Raw genomic sequence first — 21,628 nt, 5'->3', positions numbered from 1 at the left:
TATAAGGAGAGATGGTTACAGGTGGGGGGAAATCGTACAGATTGGCTTATGGGGGTCCACCACCCGGAACAGAGACCTATAAAATTGACATGTGGACACATTTGAGATTATAACATTGGAGAATTTGGATGTTTATTTTCATTGCCCCTGAGGAAGTCTGACGAAACGCGTAGGGTCAATTACACGTTTATATTCATGAGGGGGGTTGAGGGGATGTCATAAAAGAAGTATATTATATCCATAATTTACTCCTTTAACAAACTTCTGGAATAAAAGGGAATCATGACATGTCACACATGTCATGTGTCCATAAGAGGTTAAAACAGGTGCTCAAAATATACACATTCTGTGTTGAGTTTGGACTAATTTTATTTTCTTTACACACACAATTTGTAAACAGTATTTACCATTATATTTAATTGGTAAGCTAGAGGTTTCACCATCCCAACTAATAACATACCACTTCCAGAGGAGCCTCAGTCACTTCAGTGTTGTAAATATGGTTTGATTTTCTGTTTTCTCTCTGCAGTTTGTAATCAAATTGACCGATGGCCACTTCCTGAACCCGGGCTTTCACTGTCTTTACCTATCATGGGTCTTGTCCTGCAGGTATGAGGCAATAGGAAAAACATGACTGAATAGGTTTATATAGATTAAAAACCAATGTCAATGTGAATTAAAAAAAAAAAAAAAAAATCTGCCATCTTGCTTAATCCCTTAAGAGCAAATCATTCCATGTTAGTCCTTAAATATCCTGTAACATAAATTAATGATCTCCTCATTTAGAGAGACACTGAACTGCCCCAAAATAAATACATTTAAAAAAAAATGTTTAACAGCTTTACCCCCAATGAAAACATTGCAAAGCATGCACTAAATTATGCATTTATTCTTTGGGGGTATATCTAAAAACAGCTTGCAAGAGCTGCATATCTCTTGTGTGAAGTTTTGGAAAGCCCTCCCCTTCTACCCAGCTCAGACTTTCTGTGGATGCCCAAAGAGAAGTCTTTGCAAGGTAGATGCATTGAGCAATGGACCGCCTCTTGAGTTTAGCTCCACTGAGCTAAACAACCAGGAAGTAACAGGACCAGTTGTCCGATTGACAGCCAGGAGGCTGTAACAAGGTAGTGCCAGTTTCTATTGAAATCTACACTTAAAGGGAATCTCCAGTGCCAGGAAAACAATCAGTTTTCCTGGCACTGCAGGTTCCCTCTCCCTCCCACCCCCCAATCCCCAGTTACTGAAGGGGTGAAAACCCCTTCAGTCACTTACCTGAGGCAGCGACGATGTCCCTCGTCGCTGTCTCCTCCTCCGCGCCGCTCCTCCTACTGACTCCGTCGGCCGGTGGGCAATGCCGCGCATGCGCATTAGCGCTCCCCATAGGAAAGCATTGAAAAATAATTTCAATGCTTTCCTATGGGGAAATGAGCAACGCTGGAGGTCCTCACACAGTGTGAGGACGTCCAGCGACGCTCTAGCACAGATAATCTGTGCTATGAGTCAGGAAGTGACCTCTAGTGGCTGTCTAATAGACAGCCACTAGAGGTGGAGTTAACCCTACAAGGTAATTATTGCAGTTTATAGAAAACTGCAATAATTACACTTGCAGGGTTAGGAGTAGTGGGAGTTGGCACCCAGACCACTCCAATGGGCAGAAGTGGTCTGGGTGCCTGGAGTGTCCCTTTAATAAAAAGAAACAAAGAGGGCACACTCTTCACACATATAGCACTTCAGCAAGCAAATGTCTTGCCTTTGACATTCTAAGGTTAAAAATATAATCCATATTTTAAATGGATGTATGGAAAGAAGCATTGGCAGACAGACAGAAAAATTTACTAGAATGTTAGTTTAATTCTAAAACAAAATGGATATTTTTCAACTCAGCTGCTATGGCCTTCATGCATAAAGTCAGTTTTTTTTTCCCAATATCTGTTTAATTCATGAGTACCATGTATAACTGTTTTCATTTATTTACCTATTGCAGGTTAAAATACCAAGTCGATCAGATATAACAGATGTCAGTGTTACAAACGAACAGCAAAAGGTCAGTTTCAGTGGAACTTGCAGAACTTTCTTTTTAATCTAAAAAATACAATAAAACAATATAACAATACAAACTAATAATTTGCAGACACCAAACAGATTTAAAGCTCCACTACAATATCCCTAATCTTCCATTATGTTATTTAGAACACAGCACTGTTGTTTAACATAATACTTTGTTTCCATATTCCAGCATAACTCTTTCCACAATCGACACTTTTTTTTTTAGTGTCAGGCTACGCGTCCAAAACGCAGAGCTTACAGACCTAGCAAGGTAGAAGATAGAATGGATATATATGTAGGTGGGGTTATAATCTTACCCTATTCTATTGACTTTATAAGATTTTTTTTTGTTTGTTTTAAATTTATTTAATGTGGCGGCTGACTAGCAAGCACTGACCACCCGCCACATAACTAACCAGCTGCTAACGTTGCCAAAGGGCAAATAGTTTAGTTTTGTTTAAATTCAGACCAGATTTCAGCATGAAATTCTGAGCAAATCCAGGCTTATTTTAACCTTGTCTGCAAAATCTGGACATTGCTAATAGCATTCCGAATGGACAGCACTGGATGTTTTTTTTCAGTTTTGGGCCATTCAGACTTTAGTGAATAACCCTATTGGAGTGAAGCTTTCAAAATGTCTTAGAATGCAATGATTTTGGCCCTGGTTGCTACTGCATATTCTAACTTTAGTAGGTACTCCTCTGTATCAGGGTTTTTTAATAAAGAGAGAATCCAGATTGAATTCAGTCCAAGTGAATTTCAAATGTAATACACATTTGAAGAATGTAAACTCACCGTATTTCCGGATTTGTGTTCCACTCTCCTTTGGCGACAGGCTCTATGTCCAGTCACAAAGCAACTGCAGCAACTGGTCATCAGATACCATTGGGCTGATCCAAGGGCCCTCCTCTTGGCCCATAATGTTACCAGACATCGTTTGGAGCATGCCTCCCAGATAACTCTTTCCTAGCTAAGCTAGGTCTCTCAAATTTGGTCCATGATACCTCAAGACCATTGGGCACTACACTGTTCCTAGGTGGGATGTCTCCTCAATTTAACCCTTTGTGCCACGGCAAGCTAAGTCTTCTACATCCCGATCTAAACATCGTGCACAGAGCTATGGAACATTCATCACCTCTTTTGGAGGAAAGTTCTGGAGTCGTGAGTTGGCGGGTTAAGCTCCAGTCATTATGGATCTCACTTGATCTTCTCTCGATAACTGATATACAATTGTTTTCTTTATGTTTAGGTTTAGCTTGTTGTATAATAATTTACAATACAGTATCACCCCACATAATTAATTTAGGTTTGGCAACAGCGTATACTTCTACATATTAAGATACTACACCCTGTTCCAAATTATTATGCAAATTATATTTTTCTCACTCTCTACCTAAATAATTGATGTAAATAACATTCAGCATAATTCTCATGTTATCAACTATTAAGAGTACAATTCAAATTTCATTTAACAAACCTCCTAATGATAAGTTTTTTTTTGTTCCAAATTATTACGCACAGTAAGTTTCAAAACACTTTATAGGTTGTAAAGAACTGAAAATTGTCATTTGTTGTGTTTGCAGCATATTTACTGAAATCAAAAGCTATTTCAATCAAACTTATAACAACATTTTAACTTTTTAAACATTTTAACAGGTCACGTTACATTTTTTTTTTTTTAATTCTTTATTTTTCTTGTGCAGAAGATTACAATATGCCTGCGGCGCCACAACGGCGTGTACAAGCCATTTCAGTGTCTCACAATGTCATGGCAGAGTAAACCGCACATTTACGTTTTTAACAGATATTACAGGCTTAGTACGAGTGGGTAAAACTGTTGTAACTAGGCTATACATGTGTGGTTATGTAGTTATTGAGTTACAGGCTATGCATATTAACAGCAAGTACAGATTTCTATACGCTTAGCAGAGTTTAGCCACCAGGGGACAGTAGAACGCCGGGAACACATGCAGGCTCAGGTGTTTTAAATGCTTTCTGTGGGGAGCTGCAAGTGGAGAATCTGCTGTAGGAAGCACACAGTGGTATTATGAGTGGGGTGCTAAGTTAAGGGGTACACTCTCATCCATTATAACTTTAGGTATACATGTTTAGCAGTTGTTTGATCATTCCTGCAGCTGTGCTAAGTCTGGAGTCCTTGCAGTATGAAAGTTCCTTTTTTTGGTTTTTGCAGATTATGTCAGTGTTTGAGGCTTGTCATCCAGGAGTGGAATGGAGCTTGTATGTTCACTGTTCCCCTATATGTTGGCAAGGTCATAGTCCTGATAGAGTCCCCACCTACCCACGGTGTGAGTGTTCTCATGGTGGTAAGCTGAGCTTGCGTGTGTAGTATGCCCTTGTTAAATTATCCGATGTGCGGAAGGAGCGCGCCGTTTGTCTCCTGGCTGCTGTCAGCTTACGGTGTTCTGGTGCTTCCGTCTCTCGTAGCGCAGCGGGCATTTTAACTTTTGCCATGCGGTCCCCGGATGGTCTTTCTGCCGCCTAGATGTCCCAAGTGACCACTGCGTCCCCAGTGGGGTCCGGGATAACCCCCCCCCCGGCCCACAGGGGGGGGGGGGGGTAACGGGGCCCTCAGTTGGCTTGCGAGCGGTCCTGCCGGACTAAGCACGGGAGATCGGCCACTTCTCCCGCCAGAGCCTCACGACAGGCCGCAATCCCATCTGCCCTTCAGTCCATAACTGCAACCCAATTTTATGTTAGTTGCGCAGCACAGTTTACTATGTCATATAATTATTATAATAATGAGGCTTTATACTACCCACTGGAATAGTTTAATAGTTGATTGTTGATATATAATTTATGTTATATGCCACTTATATTCCTCACTAAAAAATAGATTCAAAATAAATATATAGTAAGCCATCAAATGAAAAGAAAAAATTGAAAAAGACTCTAAGCATTGTATGTCCTCACATGAGCAAGGTGTGTTTATTGTTTATGTTTGCTTATTGAGAGGTAAGGTATTGTATCTCTGTGCTGCGTATATCTTCTTGCACTGATTGTATCTGTAATGTTCTGTGCAGGACCAGTTGGATCCACCATATCACATTACCAGCGTCCATGAACTGGACCTTTTCAGGTGAGGAATATTTTTAACAGAGTTTCTGGACTATAGATTTGATATTAGAGCTACTAGAGAGTTAAAACACATTGTAAAACAATCACTCACTTCCCTTATGGATCTTAGTTATCCTGTTGTAATCCTTAATAATAAAAAAAAAAAAAATCACAAAAACATTGATTAAACATAAGTTGGTTTACTTCCTCCGAAGTAATAGGTGAATAATCACAAAAACACATACAGAGAGGTTTAGCACTTGGGAAATACTGGTATCATAGGGGAGGAAGCTCATCAACCCAATCCAGAGTCTCTCTTTTCTGACCAAATAGAGGATGCGTGCAAGAAGTGGTGGGAGTAGTGCCTTGGAGTGTCCTCAGATGGAATGAGAGAAAGGGACAATGGAATAATATTGTAAGCAGTGAAAACTATGAAACAGGAGATGGACTTACTATTGGAGATACCAATAAGCTCTACTTCTGTGCGTTTGAGCAGTGCAATCCTCACTTCAGGATGCGTATTGTGTCTGTCTCTTGATCCAAATAGGTGATTCAGGGAATATGTAATAAAAACAGAATAAACACCATGTAGAGTGTAGTATATTAGGATGGCACAGGCCGAGCAAGTAGATAAGTGGAAATGCACTCACATATAATGGAGCCTCCTAATCACTCCTAATTGACAGCGTGGAGTTGTCTCAAGGATTATTACTTGACTAGAGTCTTGTCAGTAGTGTATGTACAAAAGTGCACAGACAGAAGAGGCGGAGTCTAACCACTGAAGCGATCGGACGCATGGCCGCAGAGCTCCGGGACAAAAACGGACAAACAATCGGAAAAAGTGGTTACGCCACTTCACACATACACCGGAGGGACCACATACCTCACCTGAACCCCATGGGCCGTTAAACTAAAAAACAAAAGCCCGACAAACCCCGGCCGGGCATGAACATCGGGGACCTCTGGAAGCAGGCCCTGAGTGCACCAGGCCCCAACATGGCGTCTCTTCGACGACGAAATGTCGGATGAAACGGAGGGGGAGTACCTACCGGTACCACAGAGGCAATCGCCGGCACGACAGGTACCCCCGCCGCCCGCAGCGACTTCCACGCCGGTCACGATGGAAGCAATCAGCAAGCTAATGGCGGACCACCACCAGAAAATCTCAACAGAGGTGGCCGCAATTCGGGACGACCTGCACGGACTGTCAAGCAGACTGGGAGTAGTGGAAAGTACTTCCAACACCCAGGCAGACCAAATCAAAGAGCTGCAGCGAGCGGTCCTAGAGCTTAACCCCTTAAGGACACATGACGTGTGTGGCACGTCATGATTCCCTTTTATTCCAGAAGTTTGGTCCTTAAGGGGTTAAACAACACAGTCTCCTCGCGGAACGCAAGCTCAACACCCAGGAAGATAAGCGGCGCCAGAACAACTTGAAAATCAGGGGAGTAGCTGTGGACATTACAGAAGCTGAACTTCCACACTTTACCAGGCGGCTTCTAACGGCACTTCTGACCCCCAAAACGGCCAAAGCGACCCAACTAACGGGCATATTTCGCTTGCAGAAACCAGCCAAGGCACCGGCTACAGCCACCGGAGACCTGGTGATTCAGTTCCTAAACCGCAGAGATAAAGCTGCGGTACTAGCAGCCACCAGAGGTCAGCCAACCTATCATTTCGAGGGGATGGAACTCTCCTTTTATGCAGACCTCTCTGGTGGAACGTTAGCATGGAGGAGGTCACTGAAACCGTTCACCACCTTACTGCGCACACATCAACTGCAGTACCAACACACTGCTTATCGCCAAAGGGGACGTAACACATGTCATACACGACCTACAAGAAGCTGCAGCAGCACTAAGAGGCCTTGACCTCCCCCCGGACTCCTTCGGACAAGAGGCACCTACTTCCTCTCGAGGCCTAGACCCCGTACATGCAGCGGAATTCCAGCCACAGAGGCCTATGCAGCGGCCACATCTTGAATCCTTTACCGCACAGGACTCGCCAACGACGGGCATGGGCTGAACTGCCCGCCACGCTGCCCTTTGAAAAATATTTCAGACCTGGATCGCCACGAATTCTGGCTAAAGAGACATACCTGGCCTCCGATATCTTCCTCCGGCCAAAGGCGGACTAAACTTCCACCCCTACACAGTCCCTAGCTGACAAAGATGGGTGTGCCGCTACAAGCTCCTCACACTCGCAACCTATCCGTTCTGTAGGACTTACTCAGAGGTTCATTACTGTTGATTTTAACGTTATAGATTTCATTTATATTTGGTTACCCACTGGCAATCTACCTGTCATTGCATATAACTAGTCCCATTCCAGCTTACCCTAGCAACACTAGACCACCACGGTACTCCGTGGTGTGCAAATAATGCATGCAAACGGTCCATACTATTACTGTAGGCACACATTAGGAGCCAACGGTCTCTACACACATTATATGCAAATATTGTATTCATCAGTTCAGTACACCCGATCTATGCAATTATTTTATGCAGACACCCTGCGCAATAGCTATACGTAACTACTATGTGCACACGATCAATGTGATTCACACATGCAAATATCTTAAGCGACAGGTATAAGCAAAGGATTCAATACAAACACTTTATCCAAGCGTTATAGGCAACTACTGTGTACACATGGCCTGGGCAACTCCTATATGTAGATATCTTATGCAACCATACTATGCACCAGTTATAGGCAACTATCTTCAGCTACATTTCATGCAATCGTTTTACGTATCTGGTATATGCAGCCGTTATATACAGTCGTTGTATGCCAACGTTATGTGCAATTACTCTCCAGAAATATTGCTTGAAATTGCGATAAGCGTACGGTCTTTGTAAATGTTATGTAACTGTTAGGGATACGTATGCAGGCCTACCCGAATAACGGGTAACTGGACACCTTATTTTTACACACCAATAGGTATAGCTGGATAAAGCTAAATGAGCTACCACAAGGCATATAAACACGTGACCACGAGGTAACTCATCTGGCACGCAACCCAGCATATAGACCTACCAACACGAGTACAGCCACTCTAGCATGGTAAACCACAACTTGATTTTTAATTTCGCCATCTGCATTTACCTTCACTATCGCCCTTACAAAAGCAGGTACTAACGTACTCATACCCACCGGACAAGAATAAAACGTACACGCCCTGGAATTCAGCAGCGTGCTCAGCTTATGACACTGCGTTTATTTTGAGACGGTGAAAATAGCGTAGATGAGCATTACTGGTTCTCTATATGTGCTATTCACATTCATTTATACCGGAAAAGAAAGCGAATATGACTCGGAGATCTTTTCCTTCCTTGTCACATTCACTTTCTAGTAGCATTTACTCTATTATAATCACGCTGGATGAACGGCTAGCAAATGGATGTTAGGTTAATTATGTCATATTAATGCTTCCATGTACCAACTAAATTGTTAACTTTTATACGCATCTAGACTAATGCACTGACAACTTGCTTGTAATGTTTTTATTACCTCGCTACGTTTAAGCTTTCTGCGCAAAGCTAGTTCTCGGTTTATAAAAAAAAAAAGTGCAGTACATCTTGACAAAGCTTGTATCCAACACTGCACGCCTAAAATAAAGAATTAAAAAAAAAAAAGTGCACAGACAAAGATATAGTGCACAATGTGATGAAAATAAGTGCAAATAAATAAAAAATGTACTTACTGGTTTAGAGCAAACATTTATATTTTGCTCAATCCATAAGTCTTATGTGGTATATTCCCCACCAAGGAAAATTGTATGCAGAAAGTAACTGAATAAAGCAGGATGGACCAGGAATCTAAATATATATCTGTCTTTTTTTCAAATTTGATTAGAATTAAATTAAAACTGTAAAACCAAGAATAAATAACACTAACGTGTTTCACCACAAATAGGACTTTGAGATACACTTCACATCCTTAAGTGGGGTTTGTACCACTCAAGCACACATAAGTAGAGTTTATTGGTAGCTCCAAATACATTAAGTGCATCTCATGTTCAATAGTTTTCATTGGATACAACATACTACACTATATACTCCTCCATTGTCCCTTTCTCTCATTCCATATCATTTGTGGACACTCCAATGCGCTACTCCCACCTCTCCTTGCACAAAAAAAATATGTAGCCTAATACCTTCAACCTTAGCAGTAGAGACAGTAGTATGAATATGTATCAATAACCCACATGCATTAGGCCAGGTGTAGGCAACCTTTGGCACAGAGTTTGTGGACTGTATCTCTTCTCATGCTTTAACAGCATTATGACTGCAAGAGCATTATGAATGATGCATTATGGGAGTTGTAGCCCACAACATATGGAGTGCTATAAATCCAAAAAACTTATAGATTGCATAAATTGTTTATTATGTGCATGTATATATACCCAGGTCCCTGCAGTCTGTCCTGATGAACCTCCAGTTGCTATGGGAGCTGGTATTGCTGGGAGAGCCTTTAGTTATCATGGCTCCTTCACCCACCATTTCATCAGAAATTGTGTTGGCTCTGACTGGGTAAGCATATATGTGTCCTTTTCAGCTGACATTTAGGCACTTAGCTCTGCTAGTTAAAGCTTTGTGTCTTTAGTTTGCATTGTCATTAGGTTAACTGTTGTCCACAAGCAATCAAGACATATGTCAAACTCTAACTCCTCTTTTTATCCTGCCTCATACAGCTGTATTTCTCCTTTAAAATTCTGCTCAGACTTCCGTCCCTACTTCACCATTCATGACAGCGAGTTCAAAGAGTATACTACAAGAACTCAGGCTCCGTGAGTATAGAATGAGTGAGCACTTAGAAATATACCATCACACACACAATCTCCAAGGAGGGAAGTGCACAACTCAACTTAGCAGGCTGTCTTAATTCTGATCATACAGTATAGACTGAGTGTTCCATCACCAATATTTCATCCAGAGCACAAATATGCATAAAAATCTCTGTTGTGATCACTGTCCATACATCACTGAGTATAAACGTAGTAAGCTATTTCAGGGCCCTTTTCATTGACCAGCATTCACCTGATTTTTTAATTATAATTTTTTTGTTGGGGCAGTTTATTACCCTTTTCCTTTAGACTACTAGCTCATTAGAATATGGTACTCATCACTTCCTTCATTTCAAACTTGTTTGTCACAGTTTTCTATTTTTCCCCTCTGCATGAGTTGTGAGTTGGTGCTATATAACTAATATTATAATATAAGTGGGTGTTTTTTCTTTCCTAGGCCCAGTCTACTCCTTGGAGTCACCAACCCTTTCTTCATTAAAACACTTCAGCACTGGCCACACATTCTGCGTGTTGGAGAACCACGCATGTCAGGTGAAGAAATAATGGCTGCAAATTACTTGGTATTTGCAGTAGCATATCAACTTTGAACCAGGGAACATAATATCACCCGTGGGAAACTTAGGGCTAGTTGTGAATTTTTATACTTGGAAGAGAGCTTCATTTTTTGAAAGAAACCTGGGAAAATAAGGTGAGACAGAAATGTGCATGGAGGGGACAAAATTGCAACTGTACATAGAGGAGAAAACGAGATGATAGTAGATGCTGCATGTGAGAATACATTTTCTGGCCTGGTTTAGTTTTTAAAAAAATGCTGACAATAGTTTGTCAGAGTACTCTGCCTGTAGAGATATCACAGTAAAAAATACCAAACTGAAATGAACGCAGAGGGATGAAACAGATGTGAACTTGAGAGGTTGATCGCCACAATCAACTCTGGAAATGAAATCTGTAGACACTCACTTTAGGTAATTAGATGTCTATATAATTTGATGGAGTTGTCTCTTAAATCTCCTAATGTGTAACACATTCGACTAAAATTTACAGTTCTTTGCCATTTCTTTGGCTAATAGAGAATATTTTCTTCATCTGCAGGAGATTTACCCAAACAAGTAAAACTAAAGAAGACCAACAAGATCAAGACCTTGGACACAAAAGCAGGTGATTTTAGTTATACTTACAAGATTACAGGGCATTTCATTACAAAGAAATTGCTCACAGTAGCAAAAGGAGAAAACAATAGAGGCAATGGGGCAGGTACAGACAAGAAAAGGAGGTCAGAAACGTATCTAGATATTTGGTCTGATTGGTTACATTTCCTTATCCCAACTGAGCACTAGAGTTATTGACACAGAATCTAAACGGCACAAACCCCACCTTATTCTTCCATTTATGGTCTTGGGTGTAGTTGATCTCTCCCATGAGCGGTTCCCCATCTATTTCTATGTTATTTGCATGTTTTTTGTTTCTTTGACGGCTATGCAAATCAGTCCTGTCCATATTGTTATGGCACATATATTGTCTCTATGTGACTATTTAACTTGTATTGATAGGTATAATTTCTGGCTTATATGTCGTAGCCAGGCCGTTTATCTTGTATGACTATTTGCAGCTAATCTTTGTTCAACGCAACTTTTCTGTAGCATTGTGTGGTCTTCAATAAACTGAGAAAAATAGTGAGAATAGTTGGGATTTCAAAATGAATTCAAAGTAATTTTCAAATTTAAGGACAAAATATCTGAACTGGAAGCATGGCTGACTTGGAGATTTTTTCCAGTCCATCTATTTTGTCTTTCAATTTGAAATACATTTTGGATTCCTGATAATTTTAAGTTTTGGAGAATAACTCTGAGGGAAGAGAAGGCAACTATTTGTAAAGAGGAAAACATGTTTCTCCCACATTTGTCCCTACTTTACATTATTACATATGAAATAAAAACAATAGAGTTATCCTGCCTAAACCTCCCTGTTGTGATATAGCTTTGCAAAAATATGCATCTAGATAAGAACATCAGGATACTTGTTTTTAATTATGCTCTAACATATACAACCTAGCAACGTGTGCGTGTGTTAATATAACTAATATAAATCAGTGCCATAGGTTTTGAGAGACTTGACAATGACCTAAACCATGGGCTACTATATGAAGCAGATCTAGGATTTGTTTTTTTGTGGCTTTACTACTGATCACATAAATGGGCTACAATGTCCCAGACTGTGGGAGGGGTGAACCAGCTCCATATATTAGATAAAACGTATATTTGTATGGTCTTCATTGAATACTGAACTGTATTCAGATGGAACATGCTTGTATATTAAAAACATCAAGTTGGAAAACATGTGGCAAGCCAGTTTTATATAGTTCCCCACAACTATTTTATTTTTTCATAAATCTATCTTTATTAAGATTTTGAGAACACGGTACAGGATTATATACTAAAGTGAGAATTCAAAGTGGATTTCAAACTGAAAGTCAAAATAGCCAAACTGGAATAATTCTCTTTTTGACTTGCCCTGGATTAGAGGAATCAAGCAGCCAGGCAACAGGTCTGAAGACTCTATTACTGGGATCCCTGAACAATCCACACAGGACACACAGTTTCAAAAGGAACTAACATACAATTCTTTATTTTGAACAAGGGGGAGGGGAAGGGGGGGCATGGGATGGAGGGGGAGGTAGCCGTCCAAATGGCCCCTGTGTACCTGCCTTTCCAAAAAAGGCCAGGGCCCATAGTCCATGGGAAGGACGCATACCCTTTATTGATGGTTCTATAAACAGAAGGGCATATGTGGTGAGATTTAAATACACATTATCTACTAAAATTTAAATATAATAATAATTTTATATGCTTGGAAACCATAACAATCCTAGTAAACCATTGTGTTTTGTTTTTTTCTTTGCTCTCAAGGAATGTATACTTCCTACAAGCCATTTCTTCACAAAGACAAGACACTAATTAAGCAGTTATTGAAGGTAAAGAATTGTATTTCGAGATATCATTGTAAAAAAAAAAAAAAAAGTATACAGATTTTGTGATCTGTACTTCCAATCTCAGCCAAGCATCTTTTGTATGGTGGTATTTTAATACGTGACACAGCAGTAGGTAGCGTGTCCAAGTTAAGCTATAAAATTAGTATCCAAAGAAAACAAGCAGACATACAATTAGTAGTACCCTCCTATTACTAACTATACAACTACAAAAGTACCCATTTAAAGGAACAATTTCATGTTAGGAATAGAAATGTGTATTCCTAATGCTACAGTGCACTGGTAGACATTTTTACTCCCTACAGGTTGGACCCAGCCCCCACCTGTAGGGGGTAAAAAGGTAGTTTAGTTACCTTTTCTACCTTCTAGCACTGGTCCCAGGCTGCTGCTATCCTGCCTCCTTGAGTGAAATCATCAAGATGGAGCACCTCAGCTAATTCAGTTGATTTCCCATAGGAAAGCATTGGGAGTATAGTGCGCATGTGCGGGAAAATGCCACACTGCACCAGTCAGATGGTCTCTCAGAGACCATCCCTAGATCCAAAAGGTCTGCACTCACTGCCATCCATAATATATAGAAACAAGATAGTTCATAAGTAGTGCATCTTTAGTTGTTAAAAAAAAAATTAACATGGCATGTAAAGAGCAGGCAAACTTCATAAACAGGACATAAAATGACAATACAAGAAGGAATAGTGTCCCAAAAAAATAAATAAAAATGCACCAATGCAAATACAATACGCATGTCTGAACCCTGATGCTTTATCAACATGTTAGTGGTAAAATAATGGAGTTGCATTGTTTATTATTTACATTTTACACTTATATAAAATTATAACTCACTGTGAGAAAGATGGAAATTGCTCCATACAACAATTTGCAAAATACTCAGTATAAACCTTAGTGTGCCACAAATGGAGTTTGTGTGGCATAGAGCTCTGACATTTTTAATAAAAAAATCGTAGTATTGAATGACAAATAGATATGGAAAGTGTACAGAGATTTAGTGGGGAAAAATGTGGAAAACTATTTTAAACTGAGTTCAGCAAGTCTTTGCTATATAAAAAATAAATGTATAAATGTAAATTTATAAAAGAAAAAATAGAAAGGTATCAAACATCACAAGCAGCACAAGAATATGGAACAATGCTGTTAACATCAGTTGCCAAATTCGCAAGTGCATTGATTAAGTGGGATAGATGTTTTCCAAATTAAAGCCAAATGCAAGATAAGGCATAATGGAATGTAGTATTCTGCCCATGTTTACAACGTGTGCTCTACTGTTCAACAGGGCCTCCAAAAGAAACTCCCTTCCTCTACACTCAGTTCTTTACTCCGAAAACATCTGTTTGAACTAACCCAGAGCTTCATCATTCCTCTGGTGAGAACTAGCCTTTTCCTGTTATCTTCCCATTTGTTTTGTTTATCCAGATCTTATGCTAATATTAAGTCTGTCTTCCAGGAGCGGTACATGGGCAGCCTGATGCCACATCATAGCTCCATCACCCCTTGGAAGGTAAGTTGCCAGCATCCAGCAATCCATGATCCTTCAGTCATTATAAGTGAGTATATATAAAGCAACAGGGAAATGTAAAGATAATGTACATTTTTAAAACCTTGGACTCTAAACCTACGAAGGTCGCACATTTTTCCAGTGTTTGTGAAAAGTTCATGTAGAGTACAAATGCTATAGCTTCCAAATTATAGCTTTTCTTTTCCAAATTTTGGAAAGGATCTTAAAATGAAATTTGGTTCCAGGAAAGTAGAAAAATTACTTTTTAAAAGCTATTGGCTCCTGAACCAATTATAATCTCTACAATATAAGAAAAACAATCTGCATGCTGTGTCAAATAAAGGTCATCGTGATAATCATGGTCATGTGCTATCTCATAATTTAGCATAAAAAAAATTGTTCAGTTATTTACCTAACTATTCACTAACTATAAACAGTAATTTTTTTATTGATGATAGCTTACAGATCCAGAGAGATATCTGATCTTCCATATTGAACGAATATTAAACCCTTTTTTGAGGTAAAATTGAGACCCTTTACAGTAGCGTGTTTTATTTGACATGAGATGCAGAAAGAGTGCGTGAAAAGGTTGGCTTCAATTATGTCAAATGGCAGTCATGTGTATTATGTAGTAAATTGCTGTTTCAGTGGTAAAACTGGACAAAATCATAAGGGGTAATTTACAAAAAATATTTGACTAAATTAAAAACCCAATCTCTAAATGTTTGTTTGAAAGTCTGTGTTTTAACATACATAATAAGAAAAATAAATATAGGAGTTAGTAACACTCAATAATACTACATAATTTTCAGATATTTGTAATTTGTATTCAGTCTCAAATGAGCTCTTGTGATTGAAAAATAATACCAACCTCAACCAAATGTTGGCCAAAGTATTCAGGTAATAAAGTTGATAATTAAACTAGTTTAATTAATTAAAGAAATGCGAAAGACGAGAAAGTGCATTAGAATAAAAGTAATGCAAACTCTGCAACATGTCCTGTGACACACCCCTGGTCCCACGTCCCCTGTGTATCTCTTTGTCCCTTTGCCCCTATCACTACCAAATTTGTAGTCTTGTTAACCAGAGAAGGCACCCAATGTGGGTCAGCCAACTGTGTATTTAGCACATCTATGTTTTCCCGCTACCTCCCATTCCTGTCGCTCCTTCCCGACAAGATATATGAGTCTCATGAGTATCACTGTTCGGTGTGTTTATGGCCAGTGCCTCTCAAGGGAGTTGCTTTAATCTCTTACACCATATCCAACCAGCTCTGTTTAGTGTGTGCCTCCAGTTTCTTCCAGAGGATAGGTACAAGCAACGTTGCCACATTGAACAAATGCAGCAAAATTGACTTTTTAAATGAGGAAATCAGCAGGTGTGTGGCATGGAGCAAAACATTTTCGAATTTGAATAGTGGCAGGGTTTCAAATATTTCATTGAGGGTGTCCATAACCATCTGCCAATAAGGCTTGATAACTGGGGATTCCCGCCAAATGTGTTTAATCAATCCTATCCCTCATCCACATCTCCAGCAGGTCGGTGGAAGTGACGGGGAAATTCTGTGTAAGGATTTGGGAGTGTGGTACTACTAAGAAAGGGGTTAGTAATTAACTTCCTGACATCTTCAGCTTATAGAACTCTTATAGTGCATAATAAGAACCTTTGTCCTTTAATTAGTTGGGAAGGAGGCATCTAGGATTCTCTCCCATTCCTGTTTAAACGGAGTGGGTTCTCCTGCTCCATTCTGGTTAAGGCCCAAAATAGCCCTCTCCATGCACAGAGTGTGGAGGCCTATCCGCTAGTAGCTGGGATGTTGCTGCCAAGGTCCCTTTTCCCCCTTGTGATATAGCTAGGTGATTATATCAGATATTGCTATTCCACCCAAACACTAGCTGAGACATAGTGAAGGGTGAAGAAGAACTGGTTTATTGGAGACAAATGCCACTCTTTTATACCTGGGTCCTCAACTGGAAGTCCCCAAGAGAGCAATAGGTGTCTGTGCATGCCCAGATAATTGAATTAGCAGCCAGACATCCCCAAACCAATCCCTGGAAAGCTTTCTTTTGAGCGCCCATTCTGTCCAAAAAGGCGCTCAAATCGGAGTTGTCTAGCCCGACTTAGCTGGAAGAGAATTCTTCCCCGGGCCACGAGAGTCCTCCAATCTGGGTTCTACAGCGCTGGTATCGTTTGATGCCTCACCACCTCCCCTTCACCGCTCCAAAATGTCCTGTTTGATGACTCTGGGACTGAGAGCACCCTCGACAAGGTTTTATAGGACCGCTGCAACTCTGCGATCCGATTAGGAGTTCCACAGGATTTGTAGGTTGCTCGCGGTCAGGCATTCCGTGCCTTTATGAGTCTTCTGCCAGTCTATGTTACTCCTGGACGCTGAGCTGGGAGGCATTAACTAAAGGGTTTACACACTTTGTTGTGTTAGACAAGAAAAGTCAGTATGATTGGTTGGACTGTTTCAGCAAATAAGATTGCCCTTTTACTTTCCCATTACCTGTTTGGGATGTAACGGAGCTATGGTACTCCGGCTGAGTACCTCCATTAAAAGTTGCCTCCCTGGCACCACTGTGTCTGGACGATAACCATATCAATTGCTGATAATCTAATGTAGCTTCGAGACAAAAGGGTGCCTTAACTGAATATCCCTAAAAACACATATTAATATATTAACAAATTCCACACATGTGGATAGCTCATTACCGAGTACCCTAACTGGCAAAATAGCGCTGTGATCCATTGCAGAGGGTCTGAGCTAAATCCGATTAAAGTTTCAGTGAGTTGTGCCAAAGTACCTATCCGCTCAGCAGTTCCACACAGATTTTCCTGGTCGGGCGCATGGAGCTGTTGGTTGAAGTCTGGTTTGGGCAGGCCAGACTTGGCTTCCAGGTTATCCTGTGCCCTTAATAAACACAGGGTGACTTAGACATAAGAAGGAACTTGGAAGCAGAGAAAGGGAATTTCCCGTGAGTCTGCCATGGCCACCCTCCCAAACTCAAACCTACCCATTCTCAGGGGGCCACCGTGACACCCACATACCCCAACAACAAATCTGGAACCATGTGTCTCCAGCCCAGGATAGTTCCAGTCAGATTGGAAAATTATATAATTTGAAATCTTAGTAAAAAAATTTTTTAAAGGAAATATAATTTTATAATACATTTCAGAGGTTGAAATTGGATTTGAAAAATATTAGTTTTAAAGATGTTAGCACAACAGTGTCATCTAAAATCTTTTTGGAGACCAAGACCTCTTTGTGTTTTTTTTTTTATATTATGTCTTCAAACTCAAATTTCATATATAACGTGTTATTAGGGTCTCCTTAACAGACCTGTTCAACTGTTTCAAATCCAAGTTTGTATAGAGAATCCATAAATCTTTAGTGCACATTATCACTGGTAATTCTTTAACTATTTAATTGCCTTCTAGTACTGATTCCTCAGCTCCTTCAAATTCCTAACTACTACACATAAAATAATATCAAAGCATTTAAACATTCAGCTTTTTGCTTAATTCCACATGCATCCTGGGGTCTAGATGTTATTACTACACAATGTTATAGTATTTATTTTATAGACATCAGAGAGATGAAATGTTGAGCTGAACCTGACCAAAATCAAAATTGTGACTCTGAGATTCTGCAGTTAAAGCCATATCCATCGACCTATACAACCTCCTTCAATATGCACATATTATTCTACTTTTTCATGTAACAAAATGTCTCTTTGCACAGAATCCTCCTCAGGTGCGTCCATTCCAGCAGGAAGAGTTATTGAAAATGCTAGAACACACAGGTCCACAGTTCAGCTCTGCTATAAAAGGGGACTGGATGGGTCTATACAGGTGAGGAAAACACAGTGGGAGGAAACACTGTTTAAAGGAACACTCCGAGCACCACAGACACGGTAGCTTACTTCCAGAATTGCACTGCAACCCCACTTGCCCCCCATTGTAAGGAGTAACAGCATTGTACTACATTTAAAATTCTTACCTGGCACCACTCCCCTTCTCCATCACAATCTCCAGAGAGCAGGAGGAATTGGCTGAGAGCTTATGGACTTCCAGCTCTCCAGCATTATTAGTGGAGGCAGGGTGCGGCTTCTGGTGGACCCTAGGTTAGGAGTCAAGCCATTCAAAAATGGTTTGACGACTTACAACTGGGGTCACCATGGCACTCCTGGTATCATAACCACTACAGTGAGCTGTAGTGGTTGTGGTGCTTGGCGTGTCTCTTTAACTATTTACAAATGTCTTTTCACAGGATTCCTGTTTATATAGCTGTCTTAACGAGTTCAGCCTTTTTTGTCATATCGTTTCTCTTTTCTCACTGGGTGTTATTTCCCTCCAGGCGCTTCATGAAGTCTCCACATTTTGATGGATGGTATCGACAAAAACAAAAAGAAATGAGAGAGAAACTGGAGACTGCACACCTCAAGGTCATCTGTGAAGCAGTGAGTTTCTATCATGAGCCTTGCTCTTTCTAATGCCAAATTAAGACCTTTGTTTTTCATCTCTAGTTCAAACATATTATTAAATTTGTTTCTTTATTGAAGAACTTCCCTTTTCTAAGTAACAAATGAATTCAGGCTAGATTCAGTATTTTCTTAACTTACACTATTTGCCCATGACTACATACAACTAGTGCCGATAGTGTATTTACAAAAATGGGCGAACTGGTGTGCAGAGCTGGCTCCAGTTAGGTAGCTAAGTAAAGGACCACTATAGTCACCCAGACCACTTGAGCTCAATGAAGTGGTCTGGGTGCCAGGTCCCCCAGGTTTCAACCCTTCAGATGTAAACATAGCAGTTTCAGAGAAACTGCTATGTTTACATTGCAGGGTTAATCCAGCCTCAAGTGGCTGTCTTCCTGACAGGCGCTAGAGGCGCTTCTGTGACGTTGAATGCAAAAATCGCATTCAGTGTGCAGAACATCCATAGGAAAGCTTTCCTATGGGCGTTTTTATGCGTGCGTGGCTCTGGCTGCGCATGCGCCTTCTGCTCCACTCAGGAGCTGACGTTGGAGTGGGAGGAGAGGTCACCAGCGCCGAGCTCCCTCGGCGCTGGACTAAAGTAAGTAGCCCAGTGGGAGGGGGACCTTGAGGGTGGGGGGGACCTAAGGGTTATATAGGGTCAGGAAAACGAGTTTGTTTTCCTGACACTATAGTGATCCTTAAGGTCTCACACACACTGGGGTCTTGCATGGTGGATTTGGAATCATGAATTAAAGTAGAGTGATTGGTAGAGTGATTTCCATATATGCACTGTTTATCCATCTGATTGAACATATGTCATCAGGATGAGGATTCGGCTGCAGTGAGGAGGTTGTTCCTGTGCTGGATTACAGATGGGTTCAGTTGTGTTTTTAATCATTTGAAAAAAATACAGGGGGCAGTATACTAAATATGTTAAGGAATATATCTAATTTCAGAAAAAAGTACTTTTTTTTTAATTAGAGTGTTCCATTAATGAAGTTTGAAGATGTCATGTCCCCTTCTTCTCCATGAGCAGTGGCGTACATACCAAGGTCGCAGGGGTCGCGGCTGCGACCAGGCCCGGCCCAGCAGGGGGCCGGCCGCCCCTGCGACCCGGTATGTACGCACTGGGCCAGCCTCTTCTCCTGGGGGGCCCAGGAGCCGGCCACCTCCAGGCCCCCCGAGGCTGGCCCTGCTTACACCCGGCGGGCAGGCAGGCTGGCCGGTGCGCGAGGGAGGACTCTCCCCTGAGTGCTTCCTCTTCAGCTCCCTCGCGCACCGCACTGATACCGGAGCCGGAAGAGTCATCTTCCGGCTCCGGTATCAGTGCGGTGCGCGAGGGAGCTGAAGAGGAAGCAATCAGGGGAGAGTGCTCCCTCGCGCGCCCGCCAGCCTGACTGCCCGCCGGGTGACCGGCCCCCCAGGAGCCCAGCAGCACCACTGGACCCCAGGGAATCCCCTCAGCACTCCAAAAGGTAGGGAGGCTGGGGGGATTAAATTAAAAAAAAAATGTGTTAGTGTGTGTGTGTGTGTTAGTGTTACTGTGTGTGTTAGTGTGTGTGTTAGTGTTACTGTGAGTGTTAGTGTGTGTGTTAGTGTTACTGTGTGTGTTACTGTGAGTGTTAGTGTGTGTGTTACTGTGTGTGTGAGTCTTAGTGTGTGTGTTAGTGTTAGTGTCAGTGAGTGTGTGTCTGTGTGTGTCTGTTACTGAGTGTGTTTGTGTTAGTGAGTCTGTTTGATGTCTGTTAGTGAGTGTGTGTTTGTCAGTGAGAGTGTATGTTTTGTAAGTGAGTGTGTATGTATGTCTGTCGCTGAGTGTGTCTCTGTCATTAAATGTATGTGTCTGTTAGCTAGTGTGTATGCGTCTGTTCGTGAGAGTGTGTGTGTGTCTTCAGCACTTACCTTTCTCCAGCGCCGGACTCCCTTGGCGCTGGGGATCCCTCCGCCGCTCAGCTCCTAATGCGCATGCACGGCAAGAGCCGTGCGCGCATTCAAACCGCCCATAGGAAAGCATTACTCAATGCTTTCCTATGGACGTTCAGTGTCTTAGAATCGCGGAAGCTCCTCTAGCGGCTGTCAGTGAGACAGCCGCTAGAGGCTGGATTAACCCTCAGTGAAACATAGCAGTTTCTCTGAAACTGCTATGCTTTTAGCTGCAGGGTTAAAACTAAAGGGACCTGACACCCAGACCACTTCATTGAGCTGATGTGATCTGGGTGTCTGTAGTGGTCCTTTAACCCCTTAAGGACACATTACAGAAGTTTGGTCCTTAAGGGGTTAAGTGTGTGTGCATCTGTATGCACTGGTGTACATACCGCGGTTGCAGGGGTCGCAACCCCTGCGACCAGGTGCCCGCCGCCATGTGTTGCGGCCCCGGCCTGCGCAGAGTAAGCGTGCGGGGGGGGGGGGGGCCACGGATCAATTCTCGCACCGGGGCCCCATAGGTCATGTGTACGCCACTGTCCATGAGTGGCCCTTTACCACAAGAAAGCAGCCAGAGCTGAGTGAGGCACTACTTCTTGCTTCCCAAACAATGCTACATCAGTAGGATAAGTCGGGAAGTGCAAAATAGCTCAATATTGAAGGGGATAAGTGACTTGAAGCCTGGAAAGTGCATAAAATAAAGGAACTCTACAGATTGGACTTCATTTTTAAAGCATACGTAGAAAAAAAAATGCAATCAAATTTTCAACTACAAATTTACCCGCTTTGCAGGA

The 21,628-nt window shown here is 41.5% G+C and overlaps 1 protein-coding gene across 1 annotated transcript in view; it reads left to right on the top strand.

The window, feature by feature from the left end:
- DENND6B (DENN domain containing 6B) overlaps nt 1–21,628 on the top strand; it is a 61,142-nt gene that overhangs the window by 33,582 nt on the left and 5,932 nt on the right. Inside the window, exons 7-18 of the mRNA XM_063448357.1 lie at nt 530–609; nt 1,985–2,044; nt 5,088–5,143; nt 9,531–9,653; nt 9,815–9,910; nt 10,365–10,459; nt 11,021–11,086; nt 12,835–12,899; nt 14,206–14,295; nt 14,377–14,430; nt 18,173–18,282; nt 18,788–18,890. Of these exons, the coding sequence (XP_063304427.1) occupies nt 530–609; nt 1,985–2,044; nt 5,088–5,143; nt 9,531–9,653; nt 9,815–9,910; nt 10,365–10,459; nt 11,021–11,086; nt 12,835–12,899; nt 14,206–14,295; nt 14,377–14,430; nt 18,173–18,282; nt 18,788–18,890 (998 nt within the window). The remainder of the gene's footprint in view (nt 1–529; nt 610–1,984; nt 2,045–5,087; nt 5,144–9,530; nt 9,654–9,814; nt 9,911–10,364; nt 10,460–11,020; nt 11,087–12,834; nt 12,900–14,205; nt 14,296–14,376; nt 14,431–18,172; nt 18,283–18,787; nt 18,891–21,628) is intronic.

Source organism: Pelobates fuscus, chromosome 3, assembly GCF_036172605.1.
Source record: "Pelobates fuscus isolate aPelFus1 chromosome 3, aPelFus1.pri, whole genome shotgun sequence".
Classification (NCBI taxonomy): Eukaryota; Metazoa; Chordata; class Amphibia; order Anura; family Pelobatidae; genus Pelobates; species Pelobates fuscus.
The sequence above is the reverse complement of the archived record's forward strand: the minus strand, read 5'-3'. Positions and strand labels throughout refer to the sequence as shown.